The 26,685-nt window shown below is 40.9% G+C and overlaps 2 protein-coding genes across 5 annotated transcripts in view; both read left to right on the forward strand.

Moving 5' to 3' along the window:
- The first annotated feature begins 269 nt into the window (after positions 1–269).
- Positions 270–11,162, forward strand: LRRC58 (leucine rich repeat containing 58). The gene is made up of 4 exons (XM_007424165.3): positions 270–784; positions 3,773–3,901; positions 4,455–4,732; positions 6,296–11,162. Exons 1-4 carry the CDS (start codon positions 291–293, stop codon positions 6,502–6,504), a joined length of 1,110 nt encoding a protein of 369 aa, XP_007424227.3. The 5' UTR covers positions 270–290; the 3' UTR covers positions 6,505–11,162.
- Positions 11,163–19,442: 8,280 nt separating this feature from the next.
- Positions 19,443–26,685, forward strand: part of GPR156 (G protein-coupled receptor 156) — a 31,197-nt gene continuing 23,954 nt past the window's right edge. For 2 of the 4 annotated variants that reach the window (XM_025164059.2, XM_088147518.1), the window contains exons 1-3: positions 19,444–20,695; positions 21,981–22,117; positions 24,450–24,585. In XM_025164059.2, the coding sequence (XP_025019827.1) occupies positions 20,570–20,695; positions 21,981–22,117; positions 24,450–24,585 (399 nt within the window). In that variant the 5' untranslated portion in view covers positions 19,444–20,569. Of the gene's footprint in view, positions 20,696–21,980; positions 22,118–24,449; positions 24,586–26,685 lie in introns of all 4 variants that reach the window. The other 2 variants (XM_088147515.1, XM_088147517.1) reach the window with 2 other exon arrangements.

The following is a 26,685-nucleotide window of genomic DNA, read 5'->3' on the forward strand; positions in this document are numbered from 1 at the left end:
AAAGTACACTGCAAGAAACAGTTGCCCCGGACTGCAGTAAATGCGCCAGCCAAAGTCCTACAGTACTCTGCGGTGGAAAAATGGCCTGGAGGTCCCTGACAGCGGACTCGACCCCTGAACTCCCAGGACGCCCATCAGAACAGCCGAATCAGAGACACCCGCATTCAGCGGCCCACCCCGTTCCCGCGGGAGCGGCCCGGGAACCTGTATAAGTCTCGACCGATTGCAGGAAGAAGCGGCCGAAACGCGTTCTGACGCCCTGCTATTCAGGGCCCCACGAGCGCGATCGTATGCAGGTTCCGGGGCTCTCTCCAGACGAGATGGCGGAGGAAGGAGGGCAGGTCGAAGCCCAGGCTCGACGAGCGGGCGAGGAAGGCGGTCTGCGGCCGAGGAGCGCCGCGGAGTCGTCCTCGCGGCGCCTGGTGCTGCCGCCCTCGTGGCTGTCCCCGGCGGGCGAGCTGCCGGCGGGGCTGGGCGGCTGGTATCCGGCCCTGGAGGTCCTGGACGTGAGCGGGACGGGGCTGTCGGCGCTGGGCCCCGAGCTGCTGGACCTGGCGCATCTGCACACGCTGCTGGCGAAGAACAACCGGCTGGGGTCGCCCGGGTCGCTCCCGAAGGGCCTGGGCGGCTCCCCGCTGTGCCGGTCCTTGCGCGTCCTCAACTTGAGCGGCAACCGCTTCACGCACCTGCCCGCCTCGCTCTTGGGCCTCTCCCGCCTCCAGAGCCTCAGCCTGGGGAGCAATCGGCTCCAGAGCATCCCCCCCGCTATCCAGAAGCTCAGCAGGTGAGCCGGCTCGGAGAAGGGGCCAAGAGGCTCCCGGGGAAGCCGCCGTGGGTGACCTGCCGACCCGAAGCGTGGGTTGCATTTTGCGGGAGCTGCACCGGTCCCCACGATGCAAAATGCGGGGTTTGCTGCTGTTCCTGCGAGCTCTTCCCTCTGCTTCAGTCAAGGGATGCACCTTTTAGAAGGCCTCAGTGGTTTTATACTGTCAGGTTATTTCAAGTGGGGCATCAGCTCATTCACTGTTTTTCTTGAGCGTGGATAATCGGGGGATTTTCTGTACATAAATTCCAGGAGTCTCTTGAAAAAGGTGGGTTTATTATTTCCTTCTTCGCCCGTGCCTTTGGCGAGGGAGAGGGAGACCCCTCGCTTCATCACACTTGCCATCTTTATCTTTTATGTTTTACTGATTTTATTGTAATTTCTTTGTTTGATTGGTGTGATACGAGTTTAATGGATTATTATAACTATTATTTTAGTTATTTAGAACATTTATATCAGGACTAGTGGACTGCTAAAATATAGACAACCGATAGATGGCAGCAGACAGCTGAGAGTTTTCCCTATCTCTACAGCCATTTAGTAGCCATTGGATTTTTGTAGTTTTGTTGAATACCATTCAATACAGCATATTTGGATGGCTTTAAAAATATTTTAAAATGCAAGCATAATATTTATGAAAAATACAAAACTCTTTGAATCGCCTTGATGAAAAAATAGGCTCCTTCATATTTTTTTTCATCCAGGCTATTCAAAGAGTTTTGTATTTTTCAATGCCAGCAGCAGTTTGTTTCATAACTATAGTTTTGGCCTCAGAAAAATCAGAATTAATGATCTTATATCCATAGTGAAATCTACAAAAGAACGTAGAGCAGATATTATAGTATGGGAACAGGCAGTCCTGCAGGTAATTTCAGCACTTTCACTCATTGGGTATACAATTTAACTTGTACAATTACTAACAGGAATAGTCGTTTATTCTCCAGGAATAAAAGAAGGGGACTAGCAATAGAATTATGACACGCCCAAGTAAAAAAAAAACTTTGTGAAGGGGAGGACACGTCCCAGAAATGAGAGTGCAAAATGGAAGCCTAGCTTCCAGGAGCAGGAGTTCAAGTGCAGTCATTTCAGTTCTCATCATTTTAGCCCATGGCTTGTTCTTCTAGTCACCATTGCCAATATTTCAACCCAGGGACAATTTGTTTAGTCTCTTCTAGTCTCTCATTGTTATTTCCCACGTTCTTCTCTTTTCAGTGTGGTCAGTTTGCTTTATATATTTAAGAGTCTTCTGTAAAGTTAGAAAAAATAGTGCAAGGTCCTCTTGAAAATGATTTTAGAATAATGTTGGAAGTAATATTTGAAAATTATATGTTTAATCCTTTGCACAATTCCATTTTCTTTTAGAATCCATTTAATTATTTATAGCTCATTTGGCACAGTCATGTCAGTATATTTTTCTCACTGGCTATTATTTTCTACTGACATTATTATTCTCCGTTTTGGTATAATGTGAAGGTGTTGCAAGCGTTGCCTTCAGACTTAAAGAATATCACCTGGTAATTAATTTTGTGTATTTAGAGGTGTATATTTCTGAACTTTGTGGCTATATATTGAATTGCTATGATTAAGAGTAGTTGATAGCGCTAAACTTTGCCATGAAATTCACTACAGTTTAATGCTGGAACTTAAAGACCTAGGTCCAGATATCCATATGTGAAACGTAACAGATGACCTTGTGCCAATTGGTGTCAACCAAGTTAGTCTTTATGTGATGACTTGAGCTTATAAGTAGATAGAATATACTTATAAGAAAAAAGAAAGAATATACTGTGTATCACTTCAAGAACAAAATTCTCTTTCTCCCATATACTGAAGAGGCATAAAAACAATTTACTATTATGAAATCACCTCTAGTTTGATGTGGACCAATGTGGTTTATGCCAGTTCTCAATTGGTAATAGATGAAGCAGCAGTAAATGGGGCTCAGGATAAGTTCATAAAGCTTTATTTGAGGAGGAACACAACAGTTGCCCCTCCTGCGTCACTCAGGCTTACCAGAGTTCACCTAGGCTTGGCCCAACCATGGCTTGTGCTATTTTTCTTCTTTTTCCTTTTGCATCTCCTGGGGCGGGGGGGAAGCATGCCTGCCTACCGTCAGACCTGTCAATGTACTGCTGTCATTGCTGGATCAGGCGTCAAATGGCTTCCCCCAAATCCTTCAACCGAAATAGATGCAGAAGAGGTGAAAGTCATCATGCCATCTCCCTTAGCAATCTGGTAGGGTGTTCCCTTGGTATTTTATTATCCTCTGGTATTTTTGGAACCTCCATGGAGGGCAGATCTTGGTATGGTTGCCTTCTAAAGTGGGATTATGACCAATCAGAAATAGTAATCCAGATGTCTGCTGCCTTCCCGCAGGGCAGCTTTAAGCATAGGTATCTGCAAAGGGGTGGGTGGAAAGGGAATGACAAACCATGTGCCACAATGCAAACCACATGACTTCTATACTTGTGTCCAACGTTGGAAAGCAAATACAAAGGCTGGGTTTGCTTTGTGACTTTATGATGCATGCTTCATAACTTCTATGTGTGCCAGATGCCAATAGCTTTGAGGACCTTGTAAACCTTTGCTGAGTATTGATTCCTTTCTGGGTGACTTTAGCAATTATCTGGCAGATAGAAATTCAATAGGGAACACTTATCCTCTGCTGGGAGGCACATATAACAACTTGGAGGGGGAGAAAGAAATTATTTTTCATCATCTATTATTATGTTCTCGACAGCAGTTTTTTTTTGTTGACGGTGACCTATCTGGAGAAAATTAACCTGATGAATAATTTCCTCCTCTTTTGTTTTCAGATTTGTTTATTTATTAAAAATTCTTTAGTACAATCATTTTGTAATATATAAAAGGTTGAGTTCCACTGACATGCTAAATCAGTACTCTGAAATGGATGCAGACTTTATGTGTTGATTTTTGTTTGTCTTTCAGTTTAGAATTTTTGTACCTTGGAGGAAATTTCATTACTTCCATTCCACCAGAGTTAGCAAACCTGTCTTCACTAAGTTACCTAGTCCTCTGTGATAACAGGATACAGAGTATTCCTCCTCAGTTGGCACAGTGAGTATTTTTAACCATTTTACTATTTTGAATATCTTTCTGATATCTGTGTCCTGAATTTAGTTGCTTATAAAACTGATAACTATTTTCTTTTGAAGCATTTTTGGGTCAAAAGGAGGATATCATCTGTATATTGACCCAATTTTATGTATATGCTGAGAAGCTGTAACTCATTGCAGCTTCACAGTCAGCAAATTGTACAATAATTTTACATGCTAATCTATACACAATACAGGTAGGTCATGATTAGTGCAAACTCAAATAGTGCAGTATTCGATTTAGTGCTAATTATTAATTGATACCAGGTTGTGTTTAATGTGAGCCAAATACAGTTAATGTGAAGCTAGCTAGCGTGCAGTTGAGGCTAGCACATGTGCAGTTGCTCTTGGGATTTATTATATTTATTATAATTGCTGCAGTATGCATATTAGAGGAGTGCATTGTTTAATTCATTGGTAAATAATGCCTGTCATCCTGGAGGAGGATTTGTTGCTCATTTTGGTGTACATGATTGTAGAGTCTTACTGTAGTTTTTCCTGTCTCTGATTTCCAGGCTGCATTCACTCCGCTCTCTTAGCCTCCACAATAACTTACTGACATACCTTCCTCGGGAGATTCTGAATCTAGTTCAGCTTGAAGAACTGAGTTTGCGTGGGAATCCATTGGTTGTGAGATTTGTCCGTGAACTGACCTACAATCCTCCAAGTCTCCAGGAACTGGCTGGACGTACCATCAAAACTCGCAATATTCCTTATTTTGCTAGTGATCTCCCTGGAAATCTCCTTCGATATTTGAGTTTGGCCAGCAATTGTCCTAATCCTAAGTGTGGAGGTATATTATTTTCTCTGCTTTTAAGAGACAACTAAGTTTAGAAATTAACAGCAGTTATTTCAAGACATCTGAGGAACCATTTTAGTGTTTTTTACTAAATGCTAAGCTTAGAAAAAAAAATCAAAATAACTAGTCATTAAGAATATCAGCAACAAAAAACAATAGCACAAACATTAAAAAATATAAAACAATTTTTAAAAAAAACTTAGAAATGAATTGGCGACACATTGGACTTAAATAGATTTTATATAATAGAGTATAATGATATGAATTTATATCCATATTGGCATAGGAATCTTCAGAACTCTTAACAAATTAGCCTTGTCCAGGAGTTAAAAAAAAAAAAGCAATCTGCCCTAATACATTATACAAAAAGAAAGACTGAAACAAAAAATTTAAATCTAAAAAACCAAACATACAGGTAGTCCTTGCTTACTGAATATTCGTTCAGCAACTGTTCGAAGTTGCAACAGCGCTGAACAAGTGGCATTTACAACTGGTTCCGCAAAGTTCTGTGATTGCAATTTGGGCGCCTGGCAACCGGCTCGCACTTACGATGGTTACAGCGTCCTGTGGTCATGTGATCTCCATTTGTGACCTTCCCTGCTGGCTTCCCACAAGCAAAGTTAGTGGAGAAGCAGGCAGGGAATGTCACAAGTTCCTCTGGTGAGTCCTCTCCACCTTCCTGCTCACCATGCCATGCCCCCCTTCCCTCAGCCTCCCTGCACTTGCACAGACCTACTCCCACCTCCTCTCAGCCTTCCTGCACTCGCATGTGCTGGCACTCTCCTTCCCTCAGCCTCCCTGCACTCGCACTATGTCCTCCTTTCCTCAGCTTCCCTATGCTTGCACTGCGCTGCACCCTTCTAACTTTGGTCTCCCCGCACTCGCACCATGCCTTCCTTCCCTCAGCCTCCCTGCGCTTGCATGCGCTCATGCCCTCCTTCCCTTGGCTTCCCTGTGCCCTCCTTCCCTTGGCCTCCCTGCACTCGCACTGCACCACACCTCTCCAACTTGCATGCAGCCTATGCTGGGCCTCCCCCACGCCTCTGCAGCACCTCTGCACTCCTTACCTGGGACTCCCACTGCTTCCTGCTTAATAACCCACGTGTCTTGAGGTTATGAAGGCAACCGGGACTGCCTGGTTCTCCTATAATGAACTCACTGGTGTTTATTTCTGAGTAGAAGTGGATAGATTTTTATTCTCTATGTCTAAATCCAATCTGAAACATTGATTTCCCATTTTATTTTTGCACCTCCCAAAGAAGTGTGTAGCTGGATGAGAATAAGTTCCATCTATTCTAGTGATATGTTTAAAGAGCTGACAGTCGACAGCTATATAACCAACCAGCCAGCCATAGATCCCCTCAAACAGGAAGAGAGACGTTAGTGTCATTGATTTGATTCAATTTAGAATTGGTCATAAGCTAAGGATGTAATGACTTTAAAAAGATCTTTTGCACAAAAAAGATAAGGAGAATAGACCATAGAAACTTATGTATGTATATGCTTATACAATAATTGCAAGCACTGTTTAAAAAACAGCCTTTCTTCTGTCTTTAGGAGTCTATTTTGACAGCTGTGTCCGCCAAATAAAATTTGTCGACTTCTGTGGGAAGTACCGTGTTCCACTGATGCACTACCTTTGTTCCCCAGAGTGCTCTTCCCCTTGCAGTTCTGCATCTCAGAGTTCTAATTCCCAAAGTGAATCTGATTCAGAAGATGAAGCCATTGTTGCTGCACGCAGGATGCAAAAGGTTCTTCTGGGATAGGAAGAAGGGATAACACCAGAAGCAAGCATCTGATGTCCTGTAGAATGGGCCTGCCTATATTATATCATTCACAGAAAATGTACCTGGAAAATTATTCATGAAAATGCTTATTGGCTAAAATCACTAAATGCCTTAGGGAGAAATTAGCATAGAGACTTCTTACAGCTTGCTTTCTGGAAGAACACTCTTAAAGCTTGAGATGTTTCAGGACTTTTTGTCATTGGTGACATGTTAGAGATGTTTTAAGGCCCTTCATCTCTGAGGTTGGCTTTGAAGTGGACTATCTTTAGTCACTGTGATAATACTAATAATTATCTAAGAGTACAGAGTGGGAATTCTTTAGTATTGTGTTTAGCATTTATTATACTTGAATATTGTTCTTCCCATACAGGTGCTTGAGCTCTATATATTTATTTTTAACAAAATTCCTCCAAAATGCAGAAATATCAGTATGTGTTACTTCCTTCTTTATTTGGCTTCACTGCCTAAGATCAAATGTTATAACAGCATAATGTGCCTTTCTGTATTTTTATACCAGCTCCATTTTTCTGTCCTTCAGAGCATTCCTAAATTGTACCACCAAAAACTTGGGAGCAAAACTGTTGGGTTTTGGTAGCACTTTCCCTGTTTTTTGGCCTGTGGCTGGGGCTCCTGAAAGTTGTGGTTCAGCAGAACTGGGAAAGCCATAGGTTTCCAATTCCTGCATTATGCTGTAGGACATCATTAGTGCCTTCCTTGGGTTTTCTTCTTGAAGCCTGCCATTTTCTAACTTTCTGAAAAAGATAAAGAATTCACTGTTTTTAAGTTCATCTAAAGCAAAACTGCAAACTGCTATTTTGTTTGCATATATCCAGGTGCCATTATTTGCCACATTTTATGTTATGGATCATATTTCATGATATATAATTGCATACATACAGTGTTTAACATAATATAACCTTGTTTTATGAAAAATCAGACATTTTTACCAATCCTTTTATTTCTCCCATTCCCTTTATTGCAAAGTTATTTACATTATATCCTTCCTCTCTTCCTTTCTTCATATTCACATTTGACTTTCTCATACATGTATTGCCTTTTTGTGAGACTCTGCCCCAAACTTCCTCACTCATATATTTCTAAGCATGTTGAAGTATTGACAATACCTCATATATTTAGGGCCTTGTCTAGTCTCTACAAAAGATAAATAGTCACAGAGGAGTTGCTCTTATAAGGCATCACTAAGGGTATTAGCAGCAGTATGTTTGTGAACTTATGCAATCATTTTTTCACACACAACACTTGCAGTTTCACAGACTGTTGTGACTCCTCTTTTCACATGGCAGATGTGCTTTTCTCCATGGGCTTGTGGATTAATCTTTTTTGTTTGGGCTCTTCAGTCTTTTCTAAAGCAGTGTTTCCATTGCAGAGTGAGCACATATTATTAATGGCAATCCCACTGTTGAGTGTTGAGTAAAAGTAATACTTCTGCAGTGGAGGGCCTCTTTTCTGAATGATATTAGGAATGCTCTCAGCCATATAGAAGTCTGTGTGTATTAGTGAGTGGAAGGGAACCTCACATGGAAAGGTCCCTGCATTTTAGGGAGAAAGGAGTCCAGTATTATTACTGAGATCATTGCAAGATCTGTGAAAGATGGTAGGATCTACAGGTACTTATGTTTCTACTTTTCTATTATGGCTTCTGCCTCTAGTGAATGATTTTCTGTTTGATAGGATTAGTTCATGGACAAGCATGAATACATATATATCATCTACTCCCGAGTCTTTGAAATGGCATATCTGTCTGTCTGTCTATCTTTCTTTAAATACATACATACATATAGAAAGAAACCTGGCAGAGTGAATGTGGTGTGTATCCTTGGCCAGAATCCCGTCATGTTGATTTTTATTTAGATTCAGATGTTATTGAACTCTAGCTTCCATCAACCCCAGCCAGCATTTTCAATACAGTAGAGTACTGCAAGTTCTGTGCCATCTAGATAATGAAAGTGATCTCTTGGAATAACTTTTACAAAGGATGCCTTTATAAGCATTCAAGAAATGCTGCTATTTAACAGCAATATATCTTCTTCCCCATCTTCCCTTTCTAGTTTACTAAAATTATCAGTGGGAAAAATATTTTTTTGTCATAACATGAAATTAAATCTTCCAAATTCAACTTTAAATTCTACTCATTCACTAAGCCTGGAAACAGATCTAGATAATAGCAAGTGTTTTCAAACCTGAAGTTGGCCATTATTATTTCATTTAGCATTCAAGTTATAATTAATTCAGTCTGCAATCTCCACCTTAAGAGTGAGTCTGAATGCAGATCTTATACCTTTTTCCTCTAAACTTTTTATGCCATGTCAGCCCAATAAATGATTGTGGAGAACTTAAAATGTTTGTAAACTATTCGGTGACATTTGTGTTAGTTCTAATTAAGATACAATCTAACTGAATTTTATTGTTTTTTTTTTAGGGACAAGATCTGTATTTTTTCCTGTTAATTAATTTATTAATGATTTATATGCATAATGGAATCTTGATACTATTTGATGTCAGTCCTATACAAGTAAACTCTAACAATGACTCTTGTTTAATCTGGCATTTTTGATAATAAGCTTAGGCAGTATAAACATAATGTTTTTCCCTGGATTGAGTTTATTCTAAACTGTGACTGAAAATATTGTTTATACCTGTTGCTCCACCCACAGGCATGTCAGGTTTCATTAAAGCATTGTTTTAGATTTTATTTTGGTTCTTTCTTTCCATAGCATAAAAATTAAAAAATGCCAAATCTGAATGTCCTTAAATAATTCGTCTTTTCTGCTTGCTGTGTATTCTTCCTATCATTTCTTTATCCATGAATGGTAGATGGAATGTTTATAAATTAAAATGCAGTGCTGTAGGATCTGTATGGAAAGGTTGGAGACAACACCTGAAGCAATTTGTATAGTTTTGTATATTTATATTTCACTCTAGTTAAACTTTAAAGGATTGATTTGTTGAATATTTTAATATGCCTTGCTTGGTACTTATCTCTCTTTCTCAAAGAAAACTGAGTGGCTTTTCTGATTTTTTAAATTTTAAAATATTTTAGATTGCTTGCCAAATGGGTATCTTTGTCTTTTAATTTATACAGGTAGTCCTCCCTTAATGACTATTCATTTAATGATGGTTCGAAATTATGATGGCCTTGGAAAAATGCTTTACAACCTGTACTCACGCTTATGACTGTTGCAAGCTGCCACACCACCCCCATGGTCAAGTGATTGCGATTTTATGACCATTTTTACGATGGTCATTAAGCGAATCACGTGGTTGCTAAGCAACTTCCGGCAAAAAATGTCCATTGGGGTAGCTGGATTCACTTAACAGCCACATGATTCACTTAATGGCCAAGGTGATTTGCTTAACAACGTTTATAAAAATGGTAATAAAATCAGGTCTGGTCATGTGGTGACTCGCTTAATGACTGCCCTGCTTAATGACCAATTTTCCAGTCCCTATTGCCATTAAGCAAGGACTACTTGTATTCTGTTTAGGATAATGGACAGAAGATAATTAGCCCACCATGGGAAGTAATAATTCTTACCATTGCTGCTTTGTTATGGTCATCAATGGGCTTTTTAGTGAGATTATTGCTGTTCACACAGATGTTTATAGTGTAATGTAAATATAGTTTCCATCCTAGAAACTACCCAATAAATTACATTCCTTATTTGTTTAGCACACTTGGTTGTACCTAAAAAAAATCATATAGATGTTGTAGAAAGAGAAATTGGAGCACACTAGATTTAGAAGAGACAGTTTCAAAAACCTTAGAGAAGTTCTCATAGACAAAAATCCTCAGGACGAAAGGAGTGCAGGAAGGATGGAAACTTCTAAAATGTAACATATTGAAAGTACAATCACATACCATTCCTATAAGTAGAAAAATGGAGGGCTACTTAGGAACCTTATGGCTGCACAGCTTTCAACTGAGTTGAAAATTAAAGGACTGGTACAGGAAAAATTAGCAAGTAGCTAATATCTGCAAAAAATGGGCTAAAGAGCAAAAAGAGCAGTGGCAAGAGAAACTAAAAGTATCAAAAGGGGGCTTTTTTGGCTATATCAGTCAAAAAAGGAAGGGGTGGGTTTACTCCTAGGAGATTATGTTTGGTTAGCAATAGGTGGCAGGGAGAGGACAAAGTTCCTTTGCCTCAGGCTTCTGCCAAAAAGTAAACTTCCAGTGGACCCCAGCAGAACAACTAACAAAAGGACGGAGTGACAACCCAAGGTTAAGTAGAGGTAGATAGGAAGAACTTGACTACTATGAACAAGTTACAGGCCAATTACATCCAAGAGACTTGTACTTGGAACCCATTTTTGCAGTCATGGAGGACAGGTATAGTGCCTGAAGAGCTGAAAAACTCTGGAACAGTTTATAAAGCAATTGGTTTATTAGCATTTAGAAAATAATGCATTGGATTCATAAAATAAATCATGCCAAACTAACCTGATCTTTTTTGTTACAGTGAACTCTAGTTGACTTGGGTTCCCTTGGGTAGGAAAAAATCATCAAAGAGGCCCCATCTTAACAAACTCATTAATAAATGAGGCTACAGTACAAATATCCAGTTTCCAAGATTCTGTAACAAGCCCCCTTTTTCCTTGCAATAAACTTGACTAATGAATCTTTGTGAGAATCTAGCATTCATGGTTGTAAATTGTTACTAGAGGCTTGACAATGCTCTCTCCTTCCATTGGATACCTTCCAGCCTTGGGCTTATCTTCCAATATCCTGTTGGCATTGGCCTGGTTGTGAATGTTCATCAATCGCCCTCTTCAAAGTCCATTTGAATCTTGGGGGAACCTCATTTCAGAGGGCAGGCATTGCTACAGAGAAGGTACACTTCCAGGATCCCAAAAGATGACAATGTTTAAACAAAGGAATCTGGAGTGCACCAACTCTGCCAGACTGGATGATTGAGACAGACACTATGGGAGACAGGCAGTGCCTCAAGTAACCAGACCCTATGCCATTTGGACTTTATATCTAGCAACCAGCACCTTGAATTGCTCCAGGAAGAAAACTGACAACCAGTGTAGCTTGCAAAGCAGAGGTGTTACATGGGCATAATGAGGCATGGCCATACTGCCTGCACCACTGCATTCTGGACCAGTTGGAGCTTCTGGGTGGTCTTCAAGGGCAGCCCCATGTTAACCACATTGTAGCAGTCAAGCTGTGAGGTGACCAGGGCGTGAGTGACTGTCTGAAGGGCACCCCAATCTAGGAAAGGGTGCAACTGGCTACCAGATGAAGCTGTGCAAAGGCCTTCCTGGCCACAGCTGCCATCTGCTCATTAAGCAGCTGTGAGTCCAGGAAGACCCCATGGGGAGCGCCCCCCCATCCAAAGTCAAAGATCTGGGTGGTTCAAACACCCACAGCCACTCCGTCTTGATAGGATTGAGCTGGACATGGTTTCTCCCATCCAAACCCACACAGCCTCCAGGCACTGGGACAGAATCTTGACAGCCTCATTTGGCTGGCCTGGAGTCAAAAGATAAAACTGGTTATTATCAGGATTCTGATGATGCCAAACCCCAAACCAGTGGATGACTTCACCCAGTGATTTCATGTAGATGTTGAAAAGGTGGGGAGAGTAGAACCCTGGGGCACCTCACAGAGGAGGGGCCTGGGGAACGATCCCTCCCCACCAATCAACACTGACTGAAACTGGCCCCGGAGACAGGAGGAGTACCACTGTAAAACTCTCCTAAGTTTATATTTAAAAGGTCAGTGAAATAAACATCAGGACCAACCCAAGCTTACAAAATAGGAAGCTACTGTTTGAGTTTCACGAAAGTCTTTCATGGGTTCTTCTTTTCTATTAAAAACATCCTTGAAGTTTAAACAATACTTGTTTTCAAGAGTAAGAAAGATCTCTTGTTTTACAAAAATAAAAAAGATGGCGTAATGAAACAGCATGAACTTAAAAGGCAAACACATTCACTCTCTTCTCATGTAAATCCCTTCCTCCTTGAAATCACCACATAGCCATAAAATCTAGGGCTGCCCATGTTCTGGGTGCAGTTATTTTTAAGAAAGTAAAAAGAATCCTGCCCAAAACATATCTAGGCCAGCATTTTGTACCATATAGTAGCCAACTTCATAGCTTCAGGAAGCTTGCAATCATGGATAGGAGGATGAAGGTCCTCCTTCAATTTTTTTCCCAGTCCCCTTTCATAATTCTCTATATTGGCGACCATCATCACTTTTGACTGCAGTGAATTTCCTTGTTTAACCATGCATTATGCACCAAAGCATTTTCTTCTATGGGTCCTGAAACTCCCTGCAATGACTGTAGTTTTAAAGGACCTAAGTGGTGATACTGTGAAAATGGGATAAAGGTTTTCTTTGTTCACATTTTATACTGTAAGGTTTTGTAGCCCAGAATCTATACTTTCCAATGAGACTCTAGACCGAGGTTTTTCCAAAGAAAGTTCAGCTTTTATTTTGCCCAAGAGAAAAGCAGGGTGGACCACTCTCTGTCCGGCTGGCAGAGAGAAGACAGAGAACAGCCACACCTAGAACAGTTTACAACAGCTTTTATACCTTTTTGTCATCAGGAAGCATCTAGGAGGAGGGCCACACACACAAGTGTGCCCGCCTTCTAAGGTTGACATAACATTAGCTTAGCAGCATAAACTAATAGTCAAGTCTCTAGTCCTCACTTGTTCCAGGGGTTCCTTATATAAGGCATTGCTATCTAGCTTGCCCAAATCGTGCAGAGGACGTGGTTGCATTGTGTGGTTAGAAGCAAGAGCAGGTGCAAAAGTTCATGCAAGCTCAGGAAATGTGTCTAGGAGCTGGGAGGAGGAAAGGGGAAGACTGTAGACCTTTCCCCTTTTCAGGACCTCTGATACGAGCAAGCAAGACATTTGGCCTTTAGCTTAACCACATCTTCCCATTTCTTTTTGCAACTCTGCAAACTGTTAAAATGTCCCTTTACAATCAGCATAACTTTTATTTGTTTAGCACCTTATAACTTTAGCATCTAGATTGACCCTTAGCCACACAGCCACTAGGTCAGCAAAAGCTTGAGGTACAGAAGCAAAGAAGCAACAGGCCGTTAACGCTTCCTACAATACCATACATAATTTTATGTCCTACTATCATTACTAAGGTAAATAAAAATCCAGCACTAGTTTTTCATGTTCTAACCCCACATTCATTTTGATGGATGCATTTTGCATACTTTGACCAGCATGAACTTCTCTCAGACTAAACCGTTCTTCTAATTATATGTTTTGTTATATTAATTATGAAGAAAAACACTTTTCCAAAAACTATTTCAAATATTCCTCCTGATTTATTCTATGCATACTGATACTGTACTATTCCAAATAATGTTAACATTTATTTATTAAGGGCTGAGTGAAAACATTTTCTTACTGTTTCAGTTTATACCAACTTGAATCATCCACAATCATTTCATTAATAGGAAATGTGATCTATTCCTTTCTGATCCCCTTAAGTGGCTAATCTATTGAAATATTTATCTCTATGCTCTGCTCAGTACAAAGCAGAAGAATGATTTAACCTACTCACCCTGTTGTAGAGCAACATTAACATGAAGAGTGCATTCTGATTATTTCTTTTTGTTCGGTAGAAATGTACACCCTAATTAGTTTGGAAAGATACTTATATCTGCAGCTTCTGGCACTGGGATTTAGTGAATAAAAATTTCCTATTAGAGTATAGTGAGAGTAAGTTATATCCCTTCTATATCTGGACACCAGGCATTTGGAGCTTTTACCAATCTGACGCTTGCCAAGTGTGTTGGCTTTCAATTCTTATGATATTCCATTACTGATCTCAAGGAGACCACCCTCCAGGAGAAGAATGATAAAGCCTATATCATTATTAAACTGAGCTAGAATGCATTAGAAAATGTAACACGAGAAATCCCACTAGTTTATCAGTGCAAGAATATCTCTGTCACACCAAACTATCACATTACTGTTTTGTTAATAGTAATAATTTATTCTGTCTCTTATCTCTCCTTTCAAAACCATTCTCTATGCATCTGATGAAGTGGAATGTGATCCATGCAAGCTGATAAATAATAAAGTCTTCAAGTGTCACAAGACTCTTGTTTCTTTTTTATCAATATCTGATACATTCTAGCAATCACTTTAAGGTAACATTTTGCACTCCCATGCAAAGTGGTTCTGTATTCCAAAAAGTAAAGATGACAGTGAAAAAATTGATACAATTAATTAAATTTAAACTTAATTACAGTTAAATATACATGCTTGCTACCCATATATTTAATAATTTCTAACTTCTTTTACATTATAAACTGCAATTTGGCAGCAACATTTGATGGAATCTGAGGGTCCCATCCAAAATTTTGGAAAGTTGTTGGAGCCTTAGGTTTCACACCTCTGTTCTAAAGGGCAAACTGAACTCTCTCTCACTACCCCTTTTTATTAATGAAAGCAGATCAGAGATGTGGTTGAACACAGAAGTGAGGAGATGCTTTCTAGAACATATTCTGTCAATCAATCCTCCAATTAGAGGTCTGAATATTATTTAAAGCAACATGACTCCAAGTGCTTTACCAGTTTGGGAAGTTATGATGAGTTCTTTAATCTTACATACAGTAATGGGCATGCAACACTGGAGAGAAGTCATTACCTGGGACTCTCAAATATTTTACTCACAAGCGTCTATGTCAACAGATACCTGTACTTTGATCAAGTGTTCAACTGAATTTAAAGAAGGAGAAATTAAGACCAGAGTGGAAACAGCAAGCAGAAGCACGTATTTTGCATGAAGTTTGGCTTAAAATTCAAGAAGACAAAATGAAAGACAGTTAAAGGACCAGGGTGGATAAACTCAGAGCTTTCTAAAATACTGTAAATTAAAAATGACACGTATATGAAATGGAAGGATGGGGGAGGTAATGAAGAATAAAAGAAGGCTGTCACCAGAAACTATAGAACCTACACCAGAAAGGCTGAAGTTGGAATGAACTGAAGCTTGTGACAAATGCCCCAAACAACAAAAAAGGCTTTTTTTTTTAAACGAAAAGAAAAAAGGCTATAGGTCTGTTGCAGTGAGGAAGGGGTGAATTGGTCATGGGTGATGGCAAGAAGGTAGAATTTCATACTGTACCTTCTATTTTGTATCTCTTTTCTCTCAGGAGGAAAATGAAGCCCTAGTGTGCTACTACTAGTGTGCTGTGCTACTAAATGGAAGGAAGGAGCTACAGCTCAGGATAGACCAGGAGAGGGTAAAAGAACACTAAAGAATTTTAATGAGCTCAAGTCTCCAGGTCTCGATGAATTACATTCTAGAGTATTGAAGGAGCTAGCAAGATGATTGCAGAACTGCTCTCAGTAGTCTTCAAGAATTCCTGGCAAACTGGTGAGCTCCCACAAGACTGGAGGAGAGCAGATGTTGTTCCTACCTTCAAAAGAAAAGGGGGGGGAGGACCCAGATGATTATAGTCCTATCAGCTTGATGCCCTTGAACAGATTATTAAACAGCATATTTGTGAGCACTTGGATAGGAACAGCAAGAGCCAGCATGGATTGATTATTTATAAATAAATTATGCCAGCCTAACCTTATCTCAAGAGTCAGTTTGGTTTAGTGGTTAAGCAGAGGCTGTGAGTTCTTAGTCCCGCCTTAGGCATAAAGCCAGGTGGGTGATCTTGGACCGTCTCTCTCAGCCTAGGAAGAAGGCAATGGCACACCACTTCCAAAACTGCTGCCAAGAAAATGGCAGAGATTAGTCCAGTCACCAGGAGTCAACACTGACTCAAAGGCACTAAAAAAAGCAGCCCCCCAAAAAACTTTTTTCATATCTCAACAGTTACTGGCTTAATAGATCAGAGGAGTTTCATGAATTTGGTATATCTTCACCTTCACCAGCATTCAAAAAGTTTCTAATGATATCCTCATTAATAAAAAGGTAAAATATGGGACAGATGATACAACTTCAGATGGATTCATAACTGACTGACATCCCCTCAGAGTACTCATAAATGGCTTCATATCAGCTTTGAGAATCTTATCAAGTGGAGAGCTACTGACTTTGCTCTCAGCTGTGTGCTGTTCAATGTTTTTATTAATGAATGGATGAATGGGTGAAGTTTTGGTATTCTCAGAATCTGGGAAGGAGAAGGTAGTTTGGAAATTAAAGAAAGCTCTGAAGTACTATATGCTCAGGTAAATGGACAGCGAGCTCTCCTATCCATCAAAGGGCAGTTAGCAAGAGAATTAAGAAAGGTCTACACAGCAACTCAGAGGTAGAACCTTTTAGAATCCAGGGATCTAAACGTGAAAGTACATACAATAGTTGTTGAGATTTCTGTAATTTAATCCCTTTTCTGTTTCAATAACTCTGATTATAAAGGTCTTTGCGAAAATCTTGTTTTCTGTTACCAACAACTTGAATGGTTAAGGAGATGAATATTGTTTTTGCAGATGACAAAACTAGAAAGGGTGCTAATACTTTAGAAGAGAAAGAGAAGATTCAAAAAGATCAGGCTTAAACAGTGGGGTGAAACAAAGAGGATGAAATTTAACAGAGAGAAACATAAAGTCCTACATTGAGGGAGAAAAAAAAAGGCACACGTTTAGGAGGGGGAAATTGGCTTGCTGTTGAATATGTAAAAATAATCTGGGTACTGAACATTAGCCAACACTGTAGTGCAGCTGCTAAAAAGACAGGGATATATTAACTGGAATATAAAGTCAAACCATGAAAGGTAAATGTCCCACTCCACTCTCCTTTCATCAGGCTGCGTTTGGCATACTGCATCCAGCTCTGGACACCACAGCCTAAAAAGGACATTGACAGAGTGGAGCGAGTTCAGAAACCAAGTCCTGTGCACATTTAAAGGAAGTGGGTATGTTTAGCCTGCAGAAAAGAAGACTGAGGGGAGATATGGTAGCAGTCTTCAGATATCCAAAAGGTTGTCACATAGAGAAGGAATAGGAACTGGATTTGTTCTCTGTTAACCCAGATGGCAAGATCAAAACCACCTGGTTGAAACTACAGGTCAGTAGATTCAGATCAGATATTATGAGGAATTCCGGAATGTAAGAGCTGTCAACCAATGGAATAGGTTGCCTCAAGACAGCCCTGGATTAACCATTAAGCAATCTGGCTGAGAGATGACAAAGCCATGAGTCTTCAGCTCATCCTGTTCAGATAAGGCTGCAGATGGCACACCAACTCTAGTTGTACAAAAACCCACCTGGCCAGAGTTTCCACCTGCTCTTTGAGCAGAAGCTGAGTCCAGGAGGACTCTTAGGTTGCAAGCTTGCTCTTTCTGGGGAAACATAACCCCATCAAGAACCAGAGATGGTAAAGACCTAATGTCAGCCCTTTGAGATACTCCAGATGGTGATGTTATGGTATTTTTTATAGAGGCCTGTATATACCTGGAAGAACAGCTGTATGCTTCAGGATGGCTAAAAATTTTGGTCAGGTTGTATACCTATCCTTGTTTCATGTATATTCCATATTAATCTGTACAGTATGCATTTTACAGGGAAAGAAAGCTTGGCATTCTTTCTATGTTTAGGATTATAACTCCAATACTCTGGATTAAAACTCCTACCATCTCTGATTCTTGCTAGGATTTACTGGCATTGTAGCTGAAAACATTTGGAGGACATCCAGTTAATGGGTTTAATGTGCATCACAACGTCTTGCACCCAAATGTAGTATTTGGCTAAATGTCCTGTGTTCCTAAATTATCTTGCAGGAAAGAGCCCATGGAGGGGTTTAAAGCATGATTTAATTAATTCCAAATTCCGTTCCATCTCATGCATTTGGGTCACCACATGGGAAAGAGCGTGTGCAAAACCAATCATTTTATTTGAAGAGAAGTCTTGTGGCTCCTAACCGGGGCAGCCATTAGTCATAAAGATTCACCAGAGCAAACGCGATTCCAGGCCAAGCATATCTAAGAAACTTCCATTCATTATTGAAACTGCTCGTGCCTCTTCAGCTATTGTAGTACTCAGCTTCAGGGTCGCTTTGTATCTGATGCTCCAGGTCGATTCCACCCCCCAACCCCCATCTGAAGCCTTGGGTTTCCTCCGAAGAAGCGATCACCCGCCCCAAGCAGCTTGAACCGACGGCCTTCTTGCTCAGGTGATGCCTCTGCCCGCAACGCCGTCGCCGAACCGGAGTCGCCCAACCGCGCACGGCAGTTTCGCAGTAGAAGGAACGATGCAGTCAGGCTGCGAATGCAGAAAGCCTCTCTTCCAGTCCCCAGGCAGCAACCACGAGGAAGAACCGGTGGGAAGACGCAGCCCCGCCGCGGCTTCCCTTGCTTCGTAGCACTCCGGCAGGAGAGGAGGGGAGCGCGTGCTTGCGCGTGCCCGGCTTGGTCAGATCGAGAGCAAGACAGGTGGGGGGAGACAAGCAGATTCTGCCCAACCCTGTCCCACCCCCCATCACTGTTTTTCCAGTTAAAAAGAAGACGGGCGAGAGAGGTTTTCGTGCCCTCTCCCCTTTCTAGCGATCCAATACAGCATCAAGCAGACGCAAAGCAAGAGGAGCCATGTTACTCAGGAGAGAAAGCAAATCCAATATCCAGAGAGGCAATTCCATTATTAGGCCAATGAAAGTTCCACGAAGTCGTTGCAAGTTTCAGGCAAGCCGGTTAGGAAAATGAAATCGAGCGGGGTGGAGAAGAACGGAGGAAAGACTTGGCCGATGAGGAAGCCACGTCTGCCCTGACTTCTGCAACATGCCAGGGACGATGTCCCTCCCCACCTGCAAATCTGGGTTAATTTGCGGTAAAGACTCTCCCAAGATTATATATTCTTCATCTGTGGTAAGTTCGTTTGAGAGATCACGGCTGGGCCAATCAGCACGCTCTTTTGTTCTTTCTGCTAGCACGCTATAAGTTACTTTGTCTGAATCGAAGCATGAGATCGTATTTCCCCCTCCATCCCCGCATAACACCAAGTCTAGGCAAATTGCTGCGGAAAGGAAGATTCTTCCGGGTATCACAACTATACTCATGATAAGCAACTCTCTCAAGGGCAGCTGTGTAATTGTAGGGACCAACAGGGGCAGTTCTCCTGTTTCGTTCCACGCCCCTGCCCGGAGCCTGTCTGAGAGGGCTGGGCCTCCCATCTCTAGAGACCTTTTAGGTGGCTGCTGGGGTGAGGAGAGGGAAGGCCATAGATAACTCTTCTGCCCTTGGCCCTCCGCTTCAGGACAAACCTTTGCAACGGGGAGCCTCTTCCGCCCGTGGTGGGGTTCCCTGGAGAATTAGGGCTCTACATCACCGGACAGAGGAGGGCTGCTGTGGCCAAGGGTTAACCTGAACCCTGGGAGAGAGAACAGCTACAGAAGGTAAAACAGGCTTTTTGTTTTCTCTCTCATGCTGTAAGTATTAGGCTGGGTAATTTTTACAAATACATTCACAGAATTTCTAGCTTGTTTTCTCATTAAAAACAATCCCTGGGCACGATGAAGGACAACTGTACTGTATTGGCTTCAGCATGTGCGTGAGGTCTCTTGCACAATTTCTCTCACGATCATTTAACCTGAATTCCTGAGCCAGGCTGGATTCTTGATTCCTTGTGAATGGGGTGGAGACCTCTTGGCATTACTCAGTCATTATTTTTACTTTATGTCTATTGACTGTGCAGCAAATAAATACATACTTTTCAGTTTCAAGATACATGATAGACTTTTGCAATTGACTTTTCACACTTTGCAAAAATTAGCATTTTTTAAATATATGAGTATATTAGCTGGTCAGTTGGGTATGGGGATACCATGTGGGTGAACAAAGTCTTCATCAGCTATTTTTAATCTTATTTTTCATATACATATCTTGTAATTTGTGAGATAGATGCTAAATGTGAGGCCATGTGAGTTAAATTATTACAGTCTAATCATTTTGCTCATGATTCCTGTCAATCCATTCAGGACTTTTCAGGATAGAGAAATTTCATTTAAGTAATTCTCAGCTGTCACTGCATATACCTGAATTTGAATTCTTGAAGTAAACCTTGCTTCCTATGTCAGCATTAACTAAGCACTGCCCAGATCATGTGGTTGAATCAAGGTTCAGAATGTGCTGTGGAGATGGGATTCAATTATTCTAAGTTATGTGAGAACAGCCTCGGCTGTGAGAGCCAAGAACAGCATCTGAAGGATCTCTGTACTTCAACAATTGTAAGTATATATCAGTAACAGATTATATAGCCAAACAAACACACACACACTCATAATTGGATCATTCAAATTGTGTGTGTCTGTAATTTGCAGTAATCATAGTTCAGTTAAAATGTTCTTGCGGGCTTTTAAGCCATACAACTTGTTTTATCTGAAAATCAGAGGAAAATATCAGCTGTATTGGCTGCCATCTCTGGAGTTATAGTACTGATTGATTTCTCTTGAGTTTTTCTCTTCAAGCACAAGCCATTTCTGACAGAATAAATGGGGCATTATATAAAATGTACCAAATGTTACCATCATTCAAACAAGTACAAAAATCGAACAGTTGAGTCAGTGTATACTGTATACACTGTAATATATACAGTGTAAAATGTAAGAACATCCGGAGCAAAATGGAGCATGAGAAGATGTGAGACCATTTTCTCTTTTCTTGCTGATAAAGTTGTTAAATAGCAATGGGCCAAAGGTGGAGCCTTTGGGGAATCTACTTAAAACCAACTCGCAGTAGGAGAGGTCAGAAATCTGTTGGACCTCCTACTTCTAGCTGAGTTATTGGTGCAGCTGAAATCTTCCATTAGCATTACATCTTGCCCTTTTGAGAATTTGGCAAATCGATTTAGAAAGACATTATCTATTATCCTTTGCTTAGGTGGTAGTAGTAAACACCTATTGTTTCTTACTTTTTTAATTCCACCAAGATCCTTTCAATGGGATTTTCATATTTAGAGTCATTAATTTCTTCACAGGCATATGGACTCTTTACATAAACCTTTTACCAAGCTGTGCAGAGGTATGGAATTAAAGTGCACCATTTTCCCCATATAGTCAAGCCCTAAAAACTCCAAAACATGCTTTGTTTTGTAAAACACTTGAGTCATGCTACCTCAGTGTCATTGACCAGGCCAATTTAGGAATTGGCTTAATTGTGGTGTGACGTGTTTAGTCTGCGTTGTAAACAAATGCAAGAGCTGCGTGAAACACATCCAGTATTATAGAAATGTAATGTCAAACCATTTGTTTCCAAGTGTTGACTCAGTGATAAAACAGGTAAACTTTAAAAGTAGAAAAACATAATTAAGGTTTCCCACATATGAAGTATAGTTTTTGCTCTTGCACAGAAATGGCTATGAAAAAGGCACCTCTGTTCTTTTTATACAAGATATGAAGTATTCTTTTTATACAGTGAAGGACAGTGGACTCTTATGAGGCAGGCCACCTTACCTTTTTTTGGAGAGAAGTTTCCAAAGCAGTTCTTACCCCTTTCACCTTACTTTTCCCTCAGCCGTTTTTAGAGATCCTCTGTAAGAACGCCTCTTCCTTTTCAGTGGCCCTCTTGGCAATTGTCTGGGCCTTTAACACCAGTGGAGTTCTGCTCAGTTTTTTCTTCCTCGTCTTCACAATTCGCTTCAGAAAAAATAGGTAAGGCCAAGTCCATCTTATGTTTTTACTGTCTGCGCAAGATGCTCTAATGCTTTGTCGTTCAAGAATTGCTCAAGGGAAAGAATCTTGTTTTTGTTTACAGCAGTTTTGTAAATTTTAGACTTTTAGGGTCTGCAGTAGACATGGTTGTGGATTCCTTATTGTCACTGGTCAGGGTGGGGTCAAACCTCCCAAACACAGAGCGGTCAATAAATGGGCCTTGAGGTGCTGGGGGCCATGGGATGCCCCCCAAGCCTTTCAATAAATGCTTCACCTATTGGAAATTTAAAACTAGCTAAGGAAACAGCAAGGTTTTTACATTTATTTATATATATATAAGCATTTGTATTGTTCTGCCTATTCTCCCTAGAGAAAATATTACAATATGTTTATTTCATTAGTTCTTACATTTCTGAACCACATATATAGTAGAAAATAATTTCCAAGGTAGTCCTGGACAAGAAAATGACTGGAAATGTTCAGAATCAACTATTATGTAAAATCATTGAAAGCTGAATGAGCCATTCACCCCAGAGGGCAAATGCTGAGTGATGGCAGCAGGGTGTTTGATGGTTTGGCCTGTATCCTCACAGCTAGGGTGTTGCCTTCAGATATGAAGGACAAGGTTATCTCCTCACCTCTGCTGAAGAAAAACAGCTGCCAATCTAATCAGCTGTGGCAGGTTGGGGAGCCTCATATTTCCTCAAACAGCAAAAATCTCAGGCCAATCCTGCAGAAGCCTTAAATTGAATGCCCTGAGGCTCTTTACAAGAATGAAAAGATAAGCATAAATTCAGTCACTAAGAAAGCTTTCCTGGACTTAAATATTACAGGTAGTCCTTGCTTAATGATGGTAATTGGGACTGGAATTTCTGTCGCTAAGTGATGTAGTCGTAAAGCGCGACACCATAACTGCATCGCTTAGTGATGGCAATTCTGGCAGTCCCTGTTGCCGCTGTTAAGCAAAAATCACGGGTCATTAAGCGAGGACCTCACATGACTGTGACTTGTGACTTCCTGCTGGCTTCCCACAAGCAAAGTCAATGGGGAAGCTGGCTGGAAGTTACAAGTCCTGGGTGGCTCACAAGCAGATTGGAGGGTAGGTGAATACTACAGAGTGAGGGGGTGTTGCTGTGGTGCTGTGTGTGCATGCACGCTGGGGAGGGGTGCTGTGGCATGATCATGCTAGAGAGTAGGAGATCCCTGGGGGCTCCGTAGGGGGCTCCTCAGGAGAAAAAGCGGCAGGAGTGACTTGCTACCTTCCCTATTGATTTTGCTTGTGGGAAGCAGGCAAGGAAGGTTGTAAAGAGTGATCACGTGACTGCAGGATGCTGCACCTGTTGCAAGTGTGAGCCAGTTGCCAAGTACCTGGATTGCAATCATGTGACTACAGGGATGGTGCAATGGCCAAAACTTCAAGGACTGATCGTAGGTACCACTCGTTCAGTGCTGTTGCAACTTTGAATGGTTGCTGAATGAGTGGTTGTTAACCAAGGACTACCTATATTCTTAATATTGGCTTGGTTACAAATATCTTTGTGGACTAATTGCACACACTTAGATGCCACCAGTGTATTTATTATGGTTATATACAACTTAATCAGGAGATAACCCAGTCTAAGTTTTGACTCAGCTTTGAAACTGAAGCAGCCTTAGTCCACTAATACAGGAGTACACAACAACCACTGGCTTGAGGACCACCCTAGCTTTAAGCAGTATATTAAGGGCCCCACTCCAAAAGTAATGGGATTAGGACCAAAAAGGAACTGGTGCTTGGTGGGATGAGTCTTTCAAGGATTAACATGGGCAACTTAAACTTCTGCAAGGCTTAAGAACCTTTTGCCCCTTAAAATTCCACCAAAATACAAAAAGGGGCCTGCATTTTTTCCTCTGCCCACTTTGGGAACTGGAAAAGAGGTGCTGGTGGGCTGCATGAGGTCCACAGTTTTTTCATTGTTGCTCTAAAAGATTATTCACGCTTGGGGAAACAACTACTAAGCATCTCCTGAATTTCTTGACAACTTTAGAAACCTCTGACTATAGGATCTTTCTGTACCAGGTGGGGATTAGGGACACTATGCTTCAGAATTCCATTCCTAGTGGAAAAAATGGGAATTTCAGGGTGCTACTTCAGGGAATATAATTAACTTGGAAGGAGGGAGCATCATGAGTTTGGCTGCTACTTTTTTAGACAGGGAGAAGAGCAGAATAGTGAAATCCAGATACAGCCTGGTGAGAAACAGACTCTTGTAATATGTATTGGAAGGGTCTAATGCAATTTTTTCCTCCCAATAACTCTTCCTCATGTCCTCAACTCCTTTATCTACTTCAGGATTGTGAAGATGTCTAGTCCAAACTTGAATGTTGTGACTCTCCTGGGCACTGGCTTGACTTACAGTAGTGTGTATCTCTTTGGAATTGAAAAACAGAATCCATTGACCAGACCATCCTTGGAGATGCTGATTCAAGTAGGTGAATGCAAAAAAAGAGCAATTTTGAGATGTACTATGTATTGATCTTAGCAACATAGTTATACAGTAGATTCCCAACATAAGAGGGATATGTGGAAAATGAGTAAGATTATTTTTCAATATTTTGCTTTCAGAAGGAACCTCTCCGAAGCCTTTAAACATCTTTTTCAGTTTCTAACATTTAAAATTCCAGGTTCTTGTCTGTAAGCACATAATGCAAAAAGAAAAAAAAGAGAAAGAAATTTTATAACAATGAAAAGAGAAAAAGAAAAGAAAAAGCATTTCCAAAAACTTAGTAGATCTGGGTCCAATTGTTTAAGGTGAGAAACTGCCTGGAGACTCCTGTTAAATTAATGTTGAATTTCAACACAAATGTCATGGTTATATTTGTAAAATACGTTTAACTATTAACCCGAGTAGCTCCTTACCTTTAAATCTGGCAGCAAACAATCACACCAACTGGGTCAAGAGCCATATTTTGGAGGTATACAGAGACCCTACCCATTTTCTCCAGGCCTGCCTAGTGTCTCCTATGCCTTTGTACCTGAAGGGTACTGGTGAGGGTTTGTTATGCCAACAGACCCTTCCCAGTTTAGCTCGATTCAGTTTTCTGTGTCTTTTGCTGCCATCTAGTGCTTATCTGCAGTGTTACAACTCAGGTACAGTAATTGTAGCACAATATATGAACATAGCTCTTCTCAGTTTTTTGGTGAGAGGAGGGCAGAAAGACATTCTGATTTCTGCTCTGTTATGTTGTTCTTTACTTTCCTCTTTAGCCTGTTCCTATTTGAAGGTCCTTCCTTACTACCTAGTTAAAGGGTCCCCTACCCATCCTTGAGTGAGCAGAAACTATATCAGCATGACATTTGCTGTTTCTGGTCCCCATGGTGCCTCTTTGCTTGCAGTAATTGCCCGTCATTCCCCTAGTCTCTTCCCCACCCACCACCCCATTGAGGAAATGGGTGATAAAGGCTACAGATTTTATATACCTTGAGGCTGCCCTAAGATGGTGCTGGAATAAGGGGGGAAGTACCACTTTAAACAGTAAAGATTATCTCACTTGTGGATTGCGGATGAGTTGAAGTAACAGGGACACAGCAGGAAAATGGTATTGCTATGGTATGTTTATGCCATGGTCAGGTGCAAATGGGTACACAAATTAAATCTTCACATTTATATGAACAGTCCATAATATAAGAGCAAAGGAAATATTAATTTAGCATAAACTTTACAGTACTGCAAAATAATAAATGAATTTGTACAGCTCCTTCCCGAATAAAGTAAATGATTTTATTGGAGTTCGGGTTGGGCAAGAATTAAATATACCACTTATTTTTAAACTTTAATCTGTATATCCCAGTTCTCCAAATCTGCAATACCATACCTGCCTACTTCAGATTTGCACAAGAGAAGCAAGGAGCAAAGTTCAGAGCAAGTTTTGACTGACTCCCACTTTGCCTGGGCAGGCCTCATCTGGTTTTAAAAAACTGTAACCCCTTGCTGAAGTTGCTGGTGACCCCCGGGAGAGGGTCCAAATCCATAGTTGGAGAACTCCTGTCCTACCAGGTGTTCAGATGAAACAGATGAAATATTAGCACTACCATTCCTGTGCCTGGTTATATGCTAAGCCATTGGCTGGGTTCATGTAATATACCAGGCCACAACCAAGCAAGCCAGTTTTTGGTGTGGTATAAACACAGCCACTATGGTTTGTAAACCATAATTTATAACTGATGTGAATCCAGTCATTGTGGTTTATTCAATAAATAATGGTGGCCTAGTATCTTGGGTGAACATAGCTCAGTAGGCTCTTCATCCCAAAGAAGCTTTAGGAATGAACATCCAGGCAGCCAGGTGATACAGGTAGTCCTCACCTAACAACTGTTTAACGATGGTTCAAAGTTACAATAGCTTCGGAAAAAGTGCTTTATGATCTGTACTCACACTTAAAACTGTTGCAAACCGTCACACCCTCCCTGTGGTCATGTAATTGCAATTTGTGACCTTTTTAAAGGCAATCATTAAGCAAATCATGTCGTTAAGCAAATTTTGGCAAAAAACGTCCATTGGGGAAGCTGGATTCACTTAACGACCATG

The sequence above is a fragment of the Python bivittatus genome, unplaced genomic scaffold (genome assembly GCF_059951505.1).
Source record: "Python bivittatus isolate LINGU-HERP-01145 unplaced genomic scaffold, Pbiv_v1 ctg000520_np1212, whole genome shotgun sequence".
Taxonomy (NCBI): Eukaryota; Metazoa; Chordata; class Lepidosauria; order Squamata; family Pythonidae; genus Python; species Python bivittatus.

Bases quoted from the DNA above. Each gene is read 5' to 3' on its own strand.
- LRRC58 (XM_007424165.3), top strand. From the start codon at position 291: ATGCAGGTTCCGGGGCTCTCTCCAGACGAGATGGCGGAGGAAGGAGGG. The intron at 3,902-4,454 runs GTGAGTATTTTT...TCTGATTTCCAG, and splicing joins ATTCCTCCTCAGTTGGCACA to GCTGCATTCACTCCGCTCTC. The intron at 4,733-6,295 runs GTATATTATTTT...TTCTGTCTTTAG, and splicing joins TCCTAATCCTAAGTGTGGAG to GAGTCTATTTTGACAGCTGT.